At 42.2% G+C, this 19,070-nt stretch overlaps 1 protein-coding gene across 7 annotated transcripts in view; it reads right to left on the bottom strand.

The window, feature by feature from the left end:
* LOC142560578 (transcription initiation factor TFIID subunit 4-like) overlaps positions 1 to 19,070 on the bottom strand; it is a 110,465-nt gene that overhangs the window by 84,003 nt on the left and 7,392 nt on the right. For 5 of the 7 annotated variants that reach the window (XM_075672787.1, XM_075672810.1, XM_075672795.1 and 2 more), the window contains exon 2: positions 9,118 to 9,150. The exons of the other annotated variants lie outside the window; for them this stretch is intronic. In XM_075672787.1, coding sequence (XP_075528902.1) covers positions 9,118 to 9,150 — 33 coding nt within the window. The remainder of the gene's footprint in view (positions 1 to 9,117; positions 9,151 to 19,070) is intronic. 7 annotated transcript variants of the gene reach the window in all.

Here is a 19,070-nt window from a genome sequence, read left to right as displayed (position 1 = left end):
GGCGATGAGCGAACTCTTAGAATGTATGTCACCATGAGTTGTGTTCTGTGATCTAAAGACGGCTCGTTACTCTCAGAATACAAACTGGGAATGGGCGAGGTCCTATAGGCACCGGTTGCTAAGCGTAATCCTTCATTATGCATGGGATCTAACAGCTTAAGGTTTGATTGTCTGGCTGAACCATATGCTATGCATCCATAGTCTAGTTTGCTACATTCCAGAGAACGATAAATATGTAGATCTTAAGGCGGGAGGCTACCCTGGCCGAACTTCTTTATTTTTTAAGGTATCCGGATGAAACTTTCAGTGTATGCTCGCACCACCAAACTATGAGGAACTGCAAAGTTTCATGAAGATGGGTTTGTTTGTTCTAAAGTTACTGAGGTCTAACTAGGTGGTTCATGTGTATGCCTGAGGAAGAGCCTGGAGAAATGCCAGGACATCATAGGAAGCTGAAATTCACTGCGATGATCCCTTGATAGATATCCCATGGGGATACAAAGCCCCCTTTTTTTTTAATTTCCCCTCCAAAAAATTTTAACACAACTTTGAGTTTGAGGTAGCCAGTAATGACCAAATTCATAAAAAATTAATTGCTTATCATAAATTAACTGCACCAGGTTTCAAAAAAAGAAGCTTGCTACACCCTGGCGGCAAAGTCAATCAGGAACATAATAAAAAAAAAAAGAACGGCACACAAATTTGAAGAGCAGTTCTTGAGATATTGCCTTCCCCAGAACCACTACTAGAGAAAAAATCCATTCTGAAAAAACAGGCCATAAAGTTGAACATATGTTTTTATTAGAAAGCTCCTGCGGAGCTCCTAATTAGCTCTTGTGGCTCAATCCAGGCACACTCAATGTGTCGGATTCTCGAATGGTGACAGCCGACAGCACAGTTCCGCTGCTGCAAGCGTCTACGCAGTCGGCACTCGCCGCGGAATATCGTAAGTTCGATGCTCATACAAGTGGCATATCGCGCTTCCGTGCACCGAACATCTGCACTGTCTTGGGCTTCGTTGCCGACATCGCGTGCAACAATGGAGATTAAGGCCACAGAACTAGCGAAAAAAAAAAAAAAAAACGCTGAGAAATTAATGTAAAAGATAGCGCAAGGTGATGAGCAGCTCGCAAGCAGACGTTTGTCATGCATCTGTTGAGGCGGATGGAGCAAGGGGAAACGATGTTAGCGCGGCGGGCGTGGCATCGAAGGGACCAGCCGCTGCCGCCCGCGCAGGAGCCAATGGCAGGCGCACTTTAGCCCGCGGGATTTGAATGTGTTGCTCCGGCCAATCAGCGCTCTGCATTGCATCGCAGGAAAACGCCAATACCGCCTCAACCGCGCTGCTGATGCCATTTTGCAAGGCGGCAAAAAACAGAGACAAAGAATTCACGGTCAAAATGACTCCAAGATGGCGCGGGCAGGCCACATGGACTGGGAATGGCGCAAGCACAAAGCTTGTCTTCCTTTCAGCATTTGCACGTGTCTTGTGGGCCATGGTGTCCCAAAAGTAACGCATTTTTTTTCTGTACTTTGCGGGTGGAATTAAGTGCTGATAATTACAGAACAGGTAGTTTATGAGACAAACAACCCAAAAATATTATTTTTCAAAAATCCCTTTTTGCGATTTTTCGGTTTCCAAGGGCCACACATCCCCCCCTTAATATGTGACTTCTGCAACGTAAGAATATATATATATATATATATATATATATATATATATATATATATATATATATATATATATATATATATATATATATAGAGAGAGAGAGAGAGAGAGAGAGAGAGAGAGAGAGAGAGAAGCATGCCAAGCCCCAGCCCTCACCTGGAAAAACGAAAATTCTAGACCCCAATATATGACACACAAAAAATTCATGGGGCAATTATCTCTACGTGGATGAATTCAAAAGCATTGCAGCCACGTCGGGAGAAGCAAAGCGACGTCCACTGGTGGCACTGGCAGAGTCATGTGACTCAAGCGGCCACGTCAGCAGAAGCGTCGCAACGTGATTAATAGTGTTCATCATAAGGTACACGTAACGCATGGCCGTGGGCTCGACTCCCACCAAAGGTCGTGGGTTCAAATGTCTAATAATGCTACCTTAATTAAGTGTGCCTTAACACCAGAGGTTGTGGGTTTGACTCCCACCAAAGGTTGAGAGTTCGAGTGTCTTAATTAACTGTGTCATAATTAACTTTGACTTAACACCAAAGGTTGTGGGTCCGAGTGCCTTAATGAACTCTATTTTAATGAACTGTCTTAATTTTGCCTTACACCAAAGGCCATGGGTTCACTCCCCCCAAAGGTCGAGGGTTTATTGTCTTAATTAACACCAAAGATCCCTGATTCAACTTCCACCAAAGGTCGAGGGTCCGTAGCCTTTTTGGACCACTGTGTGGTCACACCAACGCCGACAACTACACCGGATTTTCTGCCTCATGAGCCATGTAATGCTATCACATTAATAATATGACTTACTAGATGAGCTTAGGCACCATTCATTGCTGTCACTCAAGAATCTAGCACTAAGTGCAAAAGTAATGGTGCTTAAGCCAGCAGCCCAGAAGGCATAATATAAAAGTGGATAAGTCTAAAGAAATTGCACAACACCATGCCATTTTGCAATAAGCACCAAGCAGACATCAGAGCATCTATGGACACTAAGCCACACTGCAAAGACTGATCATTAGTGTTTGGTTATCTATTAATAAATAGAGCAGGATATTTAGGGGCCGTGCGCCTACATGCACATAGAACAGTGCACCTCAGTTGGTGCAATGCATGGCGGTAACATCGGTGCAACATACCAGTGAGATTGTGAAGCACAGGCAGCTCACAACTGAATGCATGAGATGTGACAACCCTGATTAAAAATTACTGACTGTACAAGTAGGTGAAAGTAAAGAAAAGAATGCATGCCAAATGGAATGCCCTGCTTCAAAATTTAACAAATGTCTGTAACAAAATGTCTGAGCACATCGTTCGGACTAGTAGAAATATTGCTTCATAACAGTCATAACAATTAGTCATAACAATTTGATCTTGGTGGCCAAAAGTCTAACGATGACAGAGACACATGGGCACTACAAAAGCATTTGAACTAAAGGGTATCTCTTCAAATCGTGAAGCACATTGATACACAAGAAAGGAATAGTGTAAACAAATTTACATTAGAAAGCTTAATAGTCTGCATTTATGGCCCAATCTCAAGTCATGGAACAATCTGTCGGCACAAAACTTTGCATGGTGGAAGGCCGCCATATTTTTTGTGTTTCAATTGAGAAATGTTCATGACTAATTTTTCACAAAAATTAACCCTTCATGGAACAACGGGACACATACATCTTATTTTTTGACTGAAGTTAAAACATCCTTCTCCATCAAAGTGCTTGCATCGATGCTATCACCATCTTGTTTTAAATAAGCAAACATTTTAAATGTCCTTTTTCTCCAAAGCAGCAGAGGGCAGCCCTTTCTAACGTTATCTTCCTAGCGTTTCACATGCTGAGGCCGTATGTATTTGCCTGAATTTTGAATCGACAGGAAGTAATTACGGCATGACAAGTAAGTCTGAAAGTTTTATTTCTTTTGCAGCGTTATATATGGGATCACTGCATTATGTTTTATGTTTTCATTGTTGTAATGATTACGTATAAACTTGTGCAACGTGAGAGACACATATGTTAGCTGGCTAAGTTTCCTACGTCTAAATAGTGTTTCGCTGACCTAGGCAATTCAAGTGCACTGTTGCATTCTCTTTTTGTTCAGGGAGGTCGCTTTCAGTTGAAGAAGTGGTTGAGCTTCCGTTCAGCCTTCCATATGATTTCCAAAAAAGCGACATTGAGAGTGAGCTGGCAGATAGTGAGACGGAATTCATGTTCACACTGGCGCCGGTTGAGGAGAGTGACTTGGATGACGACAGGCTTGATCGGCAGTCCACAAGCACAGGAAAAAGGAGGCGAACATTGTACGTCAGAAAACCAAAGAAGCTGCGTGAGAACTTCTGAGCCAGAAGAACTGGACAGCAAGCCTGACAGCAGAGATTGTGTCACCAAAGCAACCACTCCGTGGCCGACAGCTCCGCCAGTTCTCACTTACCACACTGTGAGTAACTGGGGACCGCAGTACTCAAGCAAGTTATCCTCGTCTTGTACACCTTCCGAGTCATTCAGTCTCCATTTCGGCGATGATGTGCTTGAAATGATCGTGCTTGAAACTAACTGTTATGCGAAGCACGAGGCTCGAAAAGGGTGGCGTGACCCTAGAAAAGAGAAACTCAAAGCCTAATTGGGCATTCTACTTCTGATGAGTGTCAATCCCATGCATCACATGTACCTTTATTGGAGTACCAACAGTTCTTTCAATGTCAAGGAGATATCTAGTGTGATAAGCTTCAAGAGATTTCAGGCCATCATGAACACATTGCACTTCTACGACAATGAGCAGATAAAAGGTTGAGGTGAAGATGGTTTCAATAGATTGACCAAGATAAGGCCACTTGTGGATGCCTTGAATCAAAGATTTCTTGAAGAGTACAGGCCTTCCACCCATCAGGCAATTGATAAAAGTATGGTACACTTCAAGGGATGCTCAGCCTTGAAACAGTATACCTCCATGAAAACAATCAAACACAGTTACAAAGTGTGGTGTAGAGCCAACTCTGCAACTGGCTATTTATGCAAGTTTCAAATATATGAAGGATAGTCTACAGAATGAGAATCTGGACTTACACTTGAAGAACATGTCATTATTTATCTTTGCAAAAATGTTTAAGTGAACAGTACACACTACTTTGATAACTTTTTCACTACAACCAAGATTATGAACGAGCTATCAGAAAAGCAAATTATGGCAGCAGGCATGGTTTAGACAAACAAAATATATACCACATGAAATCAAAAAGGATCAGAAGCTGAAAAGAAGAGAATATGTTTGTCGATGAAAGAGACAATTGACGGCATACCAGTGGTGTGACGACAGGAATGTGACTATACTGTCGAACTTTCATGAGCCATCCAAAGTATGCTTGCAAATGGAACCAAGGTGGGTGTGACATGCCCCAAAGTAGTCTCTGACTAGAATAAGTATATGGGAGATGTGGACAGATTTGACCAAAAATTGAATGAATATGCGCGTGACCGGAGGTCGAAAAAGGGTTGGTACAGGCTCTTCTACTATATCTTAGATGCAGCTGTCTTCAACACTTTCATTCAGTGTTACCACATCACACCAAATGAATACTTGTGGTTTCACCTTGCCCTTGGAAGAGAGCTCGTTGGTGGTCAGAGCTTCAAGAAAAAGAGGGCAATACCCACGTTTCAGCACAAGAAGCGTGGACGTCAGTCTGTGCAGAAGATGGTCGGTGTTAATGAACAATTCAGACTTCATGGAGGTGACCACCACCCTATGAAGACAACGGGGCGTAAACGGTGCAGATGGTGTTCTACCAAGGCAAAGGAAATCAGAACGACACTTGTATGCAAACTCTGCAAAGTGCTCTTGTGCCATGTTTTTTGCTTTTCCATGAAGAAAAGTGAAGATATGTATGTAACGAGATGTTGCTGTTTGCAAGAGTGCAACTATGATTCAGCTTTGAGCACATGAATTTTCTTAGTTACAACAACCCGGTGTATGTGGTCACCAGGACCATATTGTCCCACTTTCTCCAGTTCTCTAAAGAGTTAGTGGGACATATGTGAAACCACCTTTCCTGAAGCCCCCTTTGCGCCTAAGCAGCTCAAATGTTATATGCGACAAAGTGATGTCGTAACCATCAGTTTTTTGCAGATGAAATGCACGGAGCATGCTTTTTCTCATTGTGTCCGATGAAGCATTATGCCTTCATGAAAAGCAATTCAAATCATCATCTGAAAAGTAAACTCTTGCAGAAAAGGAAAGCTCTGATGTAATTTTCAGGCCGACAAGTAGCAGCCTTGTATGCAGCATGCGGTCCTCATAATGAACCAGTAACACACCATAACAAAAAAGTGATTTTTTGCAAGGGCACAAAACACCCAGCAATAAGTGCTTATTCTGGTGATATTATCTGTTAAAAACTACCAAGTATAGTCATGATACCACACTGAGATCGAACAGCACCATTGTTACGCAGTACAGTGTTGTTGCACTTGGATTCTTTTGTTTGTGTATCTTGTTGATGAATGTGTATTTTCAATGACTGAAGTTATGCAAGCCACAAATTCAGCACCAGTTGTTAGTACTCAGAAGAAACTGCATGTCCAGTGGTCAGAGAGAATGACATGCCGTCAGACCTGATTGGTGCCTGCCATCACTTCAGATGGGCACTAGAATTCATGATCAACTATTGTTGCAACCATCATTCTGTGGATGAGCACTTTCAATTTTTGCTGCAGGAACATTATTATACAATGTGCCACAAGCGCCTCAACTCATACACATAGGCATGCAATGTTTATCTATACATTGCATCGCTGTGCTTTGCACATGTATAGAGCACCTTTGCTTGTTTCTACTATTCCCATTATTTTTAATATGCCAACGTTAATAGCCAGCTCAGAAATTCGATTTAAACAAAGCAGGAGTTGCACACACACTTACTAAGACTTGATTCTCCAAAATTGAGTCCTTTACTAGTTACCTATGCCCACACATTAAGAAGAGTTAAATGAGAAAAATATGAAAATTCACTGTAGGTATGAAATGCAAAACCAGAGCAGTCAACACGGTGCAGTGACGAGTGCTACTTGCCTAATCTGCCTGACCAAAAACTCACACTTGAACTGAGATAATCAAAAACCTGCCGCTGCAGCTCAGTGGCTATAGTGTTCGGCTGCTGAGCATGAGGTCACGAGTTAAATTCTCAGCCATGGCAGCCGCATTTTGATGGGGGCGAAATGCAAAAACGTTCCTGTACTTTGATAGGGGCACATTGAAGAATTACAGGCAGTCAAAATTATTCCAGAGCTCTGCACTACAGCATCTCTCACAGCCAAAGTATTGTTTTGGAACGTTAAACACTACGAATTAGTCATAAGTCAAATCAATCGAGATAATCAAGGCATCATTGAGATACTATCACACCTGCATCACACCTTCAGCCAATTCACAAAATGACAACTGAGGCACATTGGAGCGAGTCATGAACTCTCGTACCCATTGCTTATGCTGGGTGGTTACTACATGTTCCAAAAAATGCATGCTCCATTGTCAATATTTTAATCAGTTCTCATAAGCACAGACTACAACTCTTCAGTATACAAAAGTTCTTGGACTAGCGGCAACTTTTGTTTTGTTTTCCAATGACAGTAATGCTGCAAAATTACTTAGTAGCAGTGATACAAGCTGGCAAAATGCTTATAACTGTTCCCATTTCTAAGGATTAGTGGCTAATAATTGCTGGCCATACATGTTACATCAACAAATATGCTGCAATCAGCTCAGCATACTACTACAGCACCACCTGCCCTTAGCAGGCTACTGCAAACCAAAACAATTTTTTCCTTCATAGCAAATGCTATTACTGCACCCTCAGCTGCAAATCAGGCTCAAAGAAAAAGTTGAAAGTGCCTACCTTACATTCTTAGTGATCTTTATTTAGTTCATGAAAACTTGTTAGAAATGAAGAGATATGCGACAGCTGCAAGAGATGTGTGCTTGAGTAGTGCAGGGTGCGTCAACAGTGAAAGAACCAGAAGTCAACAAAGTACAAGAAAGAAGCAAGCTGGTAATGGCGGTCGATTTCTTCTATGGTTTTGGGATTCAAGACAAAAAAACATAGTCACATACTGTCGTGTTATCACATTCTTGCATCTGAATGCTGCAAAACTAAAAAAATGAGTATATAGGCAGATATAGACATTCACTTAGTTTGTAATGATGTCACAATATGATCAGAAATGTTACCCAGGAGAAAACTTGCTCTCTCATGCAGTTTATTTTGCATGGCTCATGCATGGCTTTTCAAGATGATGACGCTGAAAATGAAATTAAATTCTTGCTTTGTGACCACAGTGAATATTATTCTGAACACAATCACCTTGAGCATGTGGCACAATCTGAATGACCAAACAGTTCACCAGTACTTAAGTGGCAATGGAAACATAAAATGAGTATAATGCAGGCTATGGCTCTCAAGACTATGGGGAATATAACTTTTGTGCAGACAAAAAGATAATAGAACAGTGAGGACTGTAGTAATGCTTGCAGTAAAGCAGGCATTCCTTGAATAAACGTGCACATTCAAGACAGGATAAAAACTAGAAAATGTTGAAAGTCGATGCTAATTAGCAGTGACTAATGCCAAAAATATAATGCAGCACTGCTCTGTACTGATGCAGTAAAAAATAGCTGCCCTGCCTGCTCAAATAGGATGCACAATTCCTTCAACACTTTGCCATTTCTTATTTGCACAAGCAGTACAACCATTCTTGCTGCATCATCTACATGAAACACTTCAATAGCCATTGATACTAAGAACACTGTCATTCAGTCCAGGGGGCAACTACTTTATGGAATGGGTCCTTCACAGCAGCAAAGGTTCATCAAGAATTTTTCATCTATGCAGGTGAATGAGGTATTGGGGACCTGTGCTACTTATCAGAGTGGCTACAAGGAATTTGTGCACAGACCCACAGTGCAGTAACGGTGATAAACCTATATGTTGTGCTGAAGTGTTCAGTGCATTCGTAAGAACTAGATCACACAGATATACATTTCTTTGATAAGGCCACTCTGTGCAAATGAAAAAAGGCTTAGGGCCAAGCGTCTACCAGATGACTGAAGCATTAGCCTGGTTGTTCCCAGCACAGTGCAACAGCGCAAGATGCTCCTAAAAACAAGCATATTTGTACATTTGGACCTCTATGTGGGCTTTGTATTCTCATTTGCGCACAACAGCACAACGAATGGCAAGCTGGCACCAGTTTGCTTTTATTGTGCACATGCTAAAAGGAACCCAAAGCAAGAATATATGCCAATAGAGTGGCCAAAGTCAAGAAAAGTTTCGCTGTGAAGTGTTAGATTTTACAGCAAAGGTAAAATGCCAACTTGCTCGGTGGTCCTGGGTGTGCAAAGTGCAGTGAAAAGTGAACAGTGACACCAAAGTTCCCAGACCAGTGCTAGCTTATACTCACGTCATGTTCAGGAGGCCTATGGTAGCGGTATCTCTGCAGAAACAAGTTGCACACTCTACATTACAACACTTGAAAGTGTTGAAAAAAGAGAGGCCGTTAAACAAAACAACCCCATACACCATAACAGATTAGCAAAAAAATTAATGAAGACAAATACCTAAGACAAATTAAAACTTATTGCAGTAGACAAAAAAATAACACTTCACAGAATTTACTAAAATGCATTTGCAATATGTAAGCTAAGTGACAAGTCAGGAATGCAGGAGTGGCTCCTCCCAAAAAAGGCATGATGTGCCTGCCTTTCAAAGAATATATGCTCTTATAGATCACACTGGCGTGAAGAGGAGGTGTTCCAGCAGCTCAGCAGCAATGAGTATGCTGCTGTTATGCAATGTAGGTTGGACCAACGATAACTCACACCACAAATGGGTTGTTTGCAAAGTGCACAGAAGGGATTTCCCTGACCCCCTGTTCAAAGAATGCCCTTGACAAACATACCCGCCCATTGTACAGGTGGACAGGCACCAAAGAAGGCACACCAGGGAAGGCCAAAAGACCTGTTTCATTGCTTCACCAACATGACTATCACTCACATTGCAAGAACAAAAGGTGTCCCCAGCGTGGTAAGGAGTTTCATGACATGGCAGTGCAAGGTGAAGGCAGAAACTTGGACACAAAGGAGGAGGAAAGACAGGAAGAATCAGACAAAGTGATTTGGCGGCACATACATACATGCAGTATTTGAAAGGCACTTGATGTTGCATTCTTGACCAGTCACTGACTAATAGCATATGATGGTACTGCCAAGTCTTTTCTTACATGATGTCCAAATATGCTTCCTGGCTAGCACGCCTCCATAATTGACCACCAATGAGATTTATCAGATCTTCACAATAAAGGCCGATCTTCATTGTTATTTGAAAAATATGTGTTATTTGCTTTTTCTTTCTTTTTATTTTAATTCAACATTAGACAACTAAAATCTAGAAAGCAGGGTGGCTAGGAGTAATTGGTTTTTACTATCAAAAAACATCTTTACAGCAGCTACTTGAAGACAATGGGTAAGCCAAGAGATGTTTCGTTATAAGATGCCTCCACTAACAGCTCACTGAAATGAAAGAAAAGTCTGACTTATCAATTATATGCAATAACTTATAGAACTATATGCTCATTAATGTGGCCCACTTTGGTCGGAAAGAAAATTTATTTCATAACGTCATGAGCTGCACTACTGCTTGATAGTGCTGAGTACGCAACAGTACAGTCATGTTGTGAAGAACTCTGTCTGAGAGGCCTTTGCCTGCAGAAAGACTCATTAATCCTTGCACTTCACAGCTCTTTTTAATACATAAGTTGTCAGTAAATTTCCCAGATTAATAGGCATGCTATTTGCAAAAAGTTCAAGTGTGTAATGCTAAAATCCCAAATTATTAATATCTTTAAACATGTAACATGACCCAACATAAGTAACATGATACTAAAATTATGTGTCTTTGCTATAAAGAATCATTATGAAAAAAAAAAAAGAACAAGATCCAATTTCACACTTTTAAGACAGCCAATTTCTTTTTGTAAAGGCTAACTTTAAGTTTGTGCCAACCAATAGGAAAACCTTACCACAATGGTGCAATTGAAGCACGCACAAAGTGATTCCCATTTTAAAAAGCCTGCCACCCTATGCCAAACATCCTATTTCTGTCCCACATAATTTTTAATGTTTCAGCAACGAGAAAGTACTAGTGTGCAAATATGCAGGTTTCGCTGTGTCCCAGAAGTCTCTTGCATACATAGAGGCTGCAAAACATATCACAACGATGCAGTGCTGCTATCAGTTTTCATGCCAGCAAAACAGATGGTAATCTACACAACATGGTCTGAATTAATGACATTTTGAGCAGTATTATTTTGACAAGAGTTCAGATAGACTAATAAATAGGAGAAATTGTCTGCAAATTTCTTTTATGGATTTGGGGTAAACAAAAAAGTGCCTTAATTTCCAATTTCCTGCTTTGCAAAATCAGGCTTAGACAGGCCCAACCAGTGCTGATGCATACAAAAGTACGCTATATCATCTCAAGCAATACGCCATATCACATCATAATTATTACATTACACATCACAAACGGAGAAATACAAGAGGGGAGCTAGCACTGCTAGTATGAACCAATCGTCATTCATACTAACACCTGCATCTAGTGGTGTCCAGTGCCAATGTGGAGCGAAGCTTCATGCAGCTCCATATTAAACTAAATATAGTGCTGCCATTTGAGTGACCAAAGCATTACATGTGCTTCCAGAGGTCTCCAGATTTTGTCCTGGGGGGTTATTCTGCATAATGGACTGTCTATTTTCACTGCTGCTGAAGTGCTGATTGGCTGGGCTGGAGAACGAGCGAGGAGGCAGGCACCCCCAGCCTGCCTCCTTCTTGCTCATACAGCTCCAGCCAATCAGCTGTGGCTAAAATGGTTAGTCCATTAGGCAGGCAATTACAGAATACCCCCCTGATGTCAGCCCCGAATGTTTAATAGATTTCTCAGGAATTCTGGAAGCAGACCACTATATAAGTGAAAGCTACCACAAATTTTAGAAAAGTTCCAAACTCGCAAGAGCTCTTTGGTTAGCATTATGGGCGACAAGAATGTACATATACTACAATGTGCTGTAATTTTAATTTCACACTTCTTTTGAAAGGTGTCAAGCATGACACCTTTGCTTTTCTTTTCCTTTGGCAGTAACTAAACAAATACTAAATTTTTTTTTAAAACCTGAAGACACTCTAAAGGTGGAAGATACATAAAATAAATGCTTTAAATAGAAAATCTTATGACAGCAAATAGTGCCAATAACAACCCACTGAATCTCATAAAAATAAACACCATAACATTGAATTCCTAATTATAGCCAATTCTAATGGCATAAGCTTTATCAAAAAATTAACAGCTGAAGGAACATTTCTAAGTTGTTTCCTAATGGGCATAACTCCAGGCAGTAGACAGCAATGAAGCCAAGTCAGTGTTATAATCTCTCACTTCTTTTTGTCAACATGCTAACCATGCATTGCAGCATCCCATTTAAAATCATGCATCTTTGTCTTTAAGAACAAAGTTTTTCTGGTTGAAAAATTACACTCTGAAATTACTAGAATTGTAAAAAAAAGGACACTGTTATACACAGCCATGAATAATTTTCTCTTTCCCACCACCTTCCCTCCTTAATTAAATAGGAGGGCACAAGAAACTTTTATTTTATTTCATAATAGGACAAAACATTTTGCATTGGGCAGGACATGTAATTCATAGGGCACATAATCAGTGGTCTATCAGAGTTACAGAATGGGTGCCAAGAGAATGGAAGCATAGTGAGGGACAGCATAAAACTAGATATAATGAAATTAGGAAATTTGTAGGCGTAAAATGGTGTCGGCTGGCATAAGACAAGAGCAATTGGAGATCACTGGGAGATGCATTCATCCTACAGTGGACATAAATAGGTTGAAGATGATGATTAGACATGTTGTCAAAGGAAACTGCAACAGTAAAACTAGTGGAACCTGGCCTTTCTTAGCAAAATCATAAGTATCAGATGATATAACAGTCATATCAGCCTTCACAACATTACAGAAATAATACACCAAGAGTGGCTTTCTAGTCAAGCCCCAAGTTGCTGCCACAGCACCAAGACCAGGACACAACCCCAGCACTAACTGTATTTGGCATTGAAGCATGTTGACACGTCACCACTGCCTTCACTAATGGCATTAGGTCACTGAACTACGACATTATGAACTGCATTAATGATAAAATTTCAAAGGTGATGTATATTTGCACAAATGTATATATTTTATGACAGGAGGTCCCCTCCCTTTCAGCCACACGTTCCGGGACCTCCTTCTGTATACTTATGTAAGCATGTATCCACATATGAAATAAATAAACTGAAACTGAAACTCATGTACCTCTGCTGCTTAAATATACAAGGTGGTCATTTTTAACTTATTCTGAATTTTTAAAAATCACCTGTGGCAGATAGCATAATTCTTGTACTTCAGCTGGATTTTTCTAAGAGGCAGACATTACCAGCACGAAAAATCGAAACACATATTCAACTAATTAACAATTTCACAAATTAACTTCTTAATTACTTTACAGCACATATTGCAATTGTAGTCTATGAGTTTGCAAGACATACCCACTTGAAATGTGGACATGTTTTGGCAACCAAGCAAGGAGTGGCCAGTGCTACCGACCAGGAATTGTTTCGAGCACTTGGCCAGCCCCAGCAGACCACATGAAGAAAGCTGGAGCCTACTTGAGCAGGAAGAGCCCTTCCCAGCGCCAAGGCGATTCAAACCCAAGAAAATTTGCTTCTCAAACCGACAGGTGAGTGAGCCAACCTGCCTACCTGTCCTACTCCCTCAACACCACCAGGCAGCTCCGAAACGTCCACCCCATAAATCTTCCAGCTATGCCCAGGCAGCTGTTGTCAACTCCAACCCATTCAGTGCAGACAGGGCTATGCCAGCAGGCTTTTGCAGGCATCAGCTCACGCCGAATGAGCACTCAGCACAAGAAATAACAGACCCTCCAGAGGAGCAATCAGCTGCCTCTGAAGTTAATTTCAGAAAAGAAAAACGACACTTTCTCTAACAAAACTGATGCCCTAACTACCAAATTTCAAAGATAGGCACCACTCATCAACACCAGCACACTAAGATATCCTCACCAAGTGGATATTCAATGTCACCGCCCTGGCAGAGAAAGTAGAAAAAATGGCTGAAACATCGGCTCTCGCTCACATTCACCTGTGCAAACAACAAGTGGCCAGTGTAAAAAGTGTTCCTTAAAAAATTTCACCTACCCACAACCAAGAATACTGCACCATTGACATGAAATTTTAATACCAATACCCAATCTACCACACCCCTTTCACATCCAAGAACTTAGCAGAGAAACTGCAGACATATCTGCAGAAAGAGAGATAGAGCATATGATGCTGCATACAATTCAGATGGCTCCCCATCCACCAGACAATTTAGCCCCCTACAGGAAACGTACAGCATTAATATAACCCTGCCGGGCTGCGGCACCCACTCGGAACCTAGCATTCTCCGACAGCGCAGATTGCAGCAAGCAGCCTCCCCTCCTCTTGTCATGACAACAATTCTGACAGCCAAACAGCTGCTGTTCAGCTCCATAACTGCACACGTCAATAATACAGCCCAGGAAACAGTGGCTATTAAATGTTGTCTACCAGGCAGTGATGACAGTGCCGTAATTATCAACTCCTAGTGCTTACCACAAACACACAAACCAGACAAGTACTGTTCAAGTCAACTCCATCAGGCCAATTGTAAATTCCAAACTTTCCTGCTCAGAGACTTCAACAGCCATCACACGAACCATGGACACACTGATATCACGACAGCCGGGAGAAGAGCGCATCAACTGGCCTCCACCCAGTCCTTAACACTACTTACTGATTTGAGCTTCTCCACCAGGGTAGGAAATAGTGTATAACGAGACACCTCACCCAATCTTACTTGGTACAGAGGAAGCTTAGCTGCTCAATGGGATAACATGCAAGAAACTTATGGCAGTGATCATTATCTGCTGCACATAACCGTCCCGAGTGGGCCAAGAGAAACCGAACAATAGGCTCACTACTGCAATTCCCAACTGGGATGCTTCTAGATACAAACTTAACACATCCCCTCTGCACAATTAGCCTAAAAAAATAGTGCAACACCATACCCAACTTCCAGAAGCTTGTGATAAAAGTGGTTATGAGATTTGAAGATCACCTCCAAATTAACACCCATCTTCTCAACCTTGGTACAAAAATGCCGCAAATGAAAGAATGATAAAGCCTTCAGAAAATTATGCAAGCTATCACAGAAGAAGCACACCTATATGCAGAAAAATTGGCTGCTGATAGCTGGTTGTCACTGCGTGACTCACTCAACTCTCGAATGTACACATCCTGTACATAGGCCATTGTATGGTTGCTGTTGGGCCAGGCAAAACCCAAGCACACCACATCTAGACTACAGCTACGAATTGAGAGTGACTCTGAAACAATCGGCACAGTCATACTAAACACCTGCTATGCCCTTGTGGAATCAGCCCACTAAACCTCACAGATACCAGCTGGGCAGTGGCCAAGCATTCACACTGGCTAACTTCACAGAGTCACAGCTGATCTAAAGGTACACTCTGCTCCAGGATGACAGAATTACATACGGGATTATAGCCCCTTTGCCCAAGAGCCATTTAGAACATCCCTATTCTTTTCAACCTTGCGCTTCTTGGGCGGGCCGAATCCCTACCGGAAACAGTGAGTGTCTCAATCTACGCCGACGACATCTGCACCTGGACATCAGCGCTCACTCGCCTGCAGGTTCACGCAAGGCTACAGAAAGCAACAACACAGGCATCCGACTATCTTCACACACAAGGCCTAACCATCTCAACGGAAAAATGTGCGTTAGTCGCTTTTACGTGAAAAGCGATGTCTCGTTATCCGGTATGCATCAATGGCCAGCCTATCTCCTACAAGAGAAATTATTGGTTTTTAGGTGTCACTGTTGACTGGGACCTCTCTTGAGCCCTCAGGTTGCAAACTTGAAGAAGCTCACATCTATTGTTCACGTCTTCAAGTTCATCACCGGCAAAACATGGGAATCGTCAGTGGGCTCCATGCTGCAGTTATATCGAGCACTTTTTATGGGATTCCTATGTTATAGCTCTCCCGTGCTTGCTAAAACATGCAAGTCAAATCTTCGAGAACTTCAGAGCATGCAAGCACAGGCACTATGTGTTTGCTAGGCCTTCCACCGAGCGCCTCAGCAGCAGGAACCATTATAATTGCTCAAGACCATCCGATCATGACTTACATTAGCACCGACACACTTAGGGCCCATGTTCATCATGTTTCACGGATGCGATCAAGCTCTCTTGCCTGCCTGCCAGAACGACGATCACAGGCATCCTTCTCCAACGAGGTCAGCATCCATTGTGCCTCCTAACATTGGCCTTCACACCTTCAGCATGTTCAACCTCAGCTTTATGGTGTTTAAAACAACCTCAAGTGTGTCTTACGGTTCCAGGGATAAGAAAGAAGACCGACCTGCCTACCTTGGCCTTGAAGCAAGCAGCTCTGGATTGTTTGCACACTTTCTACTTTGAACAAGTCCACATATATATGGATGGCTCTTGCACTCAGACCAGCTCCACCGGCGCAATGGTTATACATCACAATCAATAAGCATCCGGCACAAGATTTCTCACTTGACAACATCGACCGGTTCGGAGCTTGTTGCCCTGGTGCCATTGATTATATTAACAACCAATCGGCTAATCGGTGGGCAATAGTCTGCGATTCGAAGGCGGCGTTACAATGTCTCCTGTCATCTCTTCATCGCGGGTCCTGTGAACAACTCGTGTCGGAGATATGAGAAATGTACCATCATATGATCGCGAAAAGACACGACGTCCTGTTTCAGTGGCTGCCTGGCCACTGCGGTGTCTCCGGCAACGACCTCGCTGACGAAGCTGCTAGAAATGCACACAAAGGCACACGAAGGAGCAACCTTGTTTCTGTACGTTTATCGCGGACTGACGCACCCCAACGCAAGATAGCGCACCCTATGTCATTGGAGATGTGGCGCACACCTGCCAAGATCGATTGCATTCCCTCGACCCATCTATGAAACTGCGGCTGTTACCAGGGCTTCCACGAAATGAGAAAACAATGCTGTGCCGCTTACGTTTGGGCATCGCATTCACCAATGCGTATACATTGTTTATTGGAATGGCTGATAGCGCCAAGTGCAATGCCTGCGATGTTGAGGAAACTATAGAACATCTACTGTGCTACTGCCCATCTCTTGAAAATGAAAGACATGACCTCTGCACAGTACTCAATCAGTTAGATAGAAAACCGTTCACCTTGAACAAGATCTTGGGAACATGGCCTCGTATATCGCAGCTACAAAAAGCCACAAAAGCGATGCTGCGATATTTGAAAGCTACCGGATTGAGTCACACTCTGTGATCCGGACTGAGTGACCGAATGATATCCACAGTGGACTTTCTAGAAACTTCTTTTAATATTTCAATCTCCTTTTCCCTTCCCCCAGTGTAGGGTAGCCAACCGGGCTCAGTCCTGGTTAACCTCCCTACCTTTCATTTATCCTTTTCTCTCTCTCTCTAAAACATCTTCTGTCCCTCTATAATGAAATATGGGAAACAGGGAACGCAAGGCATCATGCTTCGCATCTGCCAAGACATGTATGATCACCAAAGCACAGAACTGCAGACTATTGTGAGCATAGATGTCAAAGGAGCCTTTGACAGCGTTTCTCACAGGATAAACATGGAGAAGTTTAAAGATACCAATCTAGATGGCAAGACATACTGGTACATTCAAAATTTCTTATCTCAATCATCAATTGCAGGTCAAGGTGGATGACTACTAAACAATTCCACATCCACTATCAACAAGCATACCACAAAGCTCTATTCTGTCCCTCACAGTATTTAGCCTTGCTATAAAAGACCTCCCGAATAATCTGGAACAAGTATGTCACTTGAAACACACTGCATATGCCGACGATACAACTCTGGTGCAACACTGGATCTCCAGCTCAACCAGAGTGCACCCTCCAAAAAAGGCATTGACATCATTCTCAACTACATCAAAGCTATAGGGCTCTCTTGCTCTCAAGAAAAGACTGAATACCCAGAAGTCACGAAAGGATGCAAGCCTAAAGTCCAAGCTAAAAACCAAATATCTTTACAGATAGCCGATCAACCCATTACCCGAAAGCCATGCATTCGGATTCTGTGATCCTGGCGTCAGCATGACAGTAAGTGGTATGTCTGACACCAAAGGCTGATTAAAACAAGTTCAAGAAGTCCAAACACATGTTATCCCAAATTACTCACAGATATCGAGGTAAGCAAGAGGACCAGTTACATCATATTAGAAAGGCACTAATATTTTCCTGCAGCCTTTATCAACTTCCATACGTAAAACCAACAAAAACTCAGAAAATGAAACTAAACGCAGCTTTATGGGCTTGCTACTGTATGACACTGGGGATACCCCAATTCATAACTAACGATAAAGTGGACGCAATGGGTATTTTTAACAACCTATAGAAACAATGTGACATGCACAAATTCACTATCTCCAAATGCCTGCCTATGGAAAAAAGAAACCTTGATGATCCAGGATACCAGTCACAACACCTGCCTGTCCTCCTTCCAGCAACACCTTCATGCGATGTTATTGGTCCTCTAAAAGTCTTACCTATACCTCAAAACATGTACCCCCCCACAGCACCATTTCAGAGGAGCAGACAGGGCAAATTGTCTCGCATCACAGACACCTTCTGCAGAATAAATATACAGAAGCTGCATTTCAAGATGGTCTGCTACCTGGTTCAATGGTTCAATAAGTCTGCTGGAAGCAGAGTTATTGGCCATCTCAGAAACCATTATGCTACCCTGCTACCCTACAAATAACATACCCATAACAACTGACAGCCAGGTTGCCTGCAGGACCTTCTCATGATTCCATTCTAACTCATCGTATCTTCAAAAACCCTTAAAACTTACACTTATATGTCTCATCCACAACTACAAGTGACAATTGAATGGGCACCAGGGCATTCATTGATAGATGGAAATGAACTAACTTATAATGATGTGTCACCATGCAAATCAAAGTGGGAATCAACTAGCACATACCCTGACCTCTGAAACCATACCAGGTCCTCCTGTTAGCTGGCCCCATGCCTTTGACCTCAAGTCTCACCACAACCAACTTAGGCAGCAAAGAAAAGCAACCCTAAATGAGTTGCAGCACATAACCAGTTGAGTTGCAGCACCCCACCAGTCCCAATCGCACTAAATCAGCACTTACACGTGTGCCACCCAAACCAACTCTCT

The sequence above is a fragment of the Dermacentor variabilis genome, chromosome 1, assembly GCF_050947875.1.
Source record: "Dermacentor variabilis isolate Ectoservices chromosome 1, ASM5094787v1, whole genome shotgun sequence".
Lineage (NCBI taxonomy): Eukaryota > Metazoa > Arthropoda > Arachnida > Ixodida > Ixodidae > Dermacentor > Dermacentor variabilis.
The sequence above is the reverse complement of the archived record's forward strand: the minus strand, read 5'-3'. Positions and strand labels throughout refer to the sequence as shown.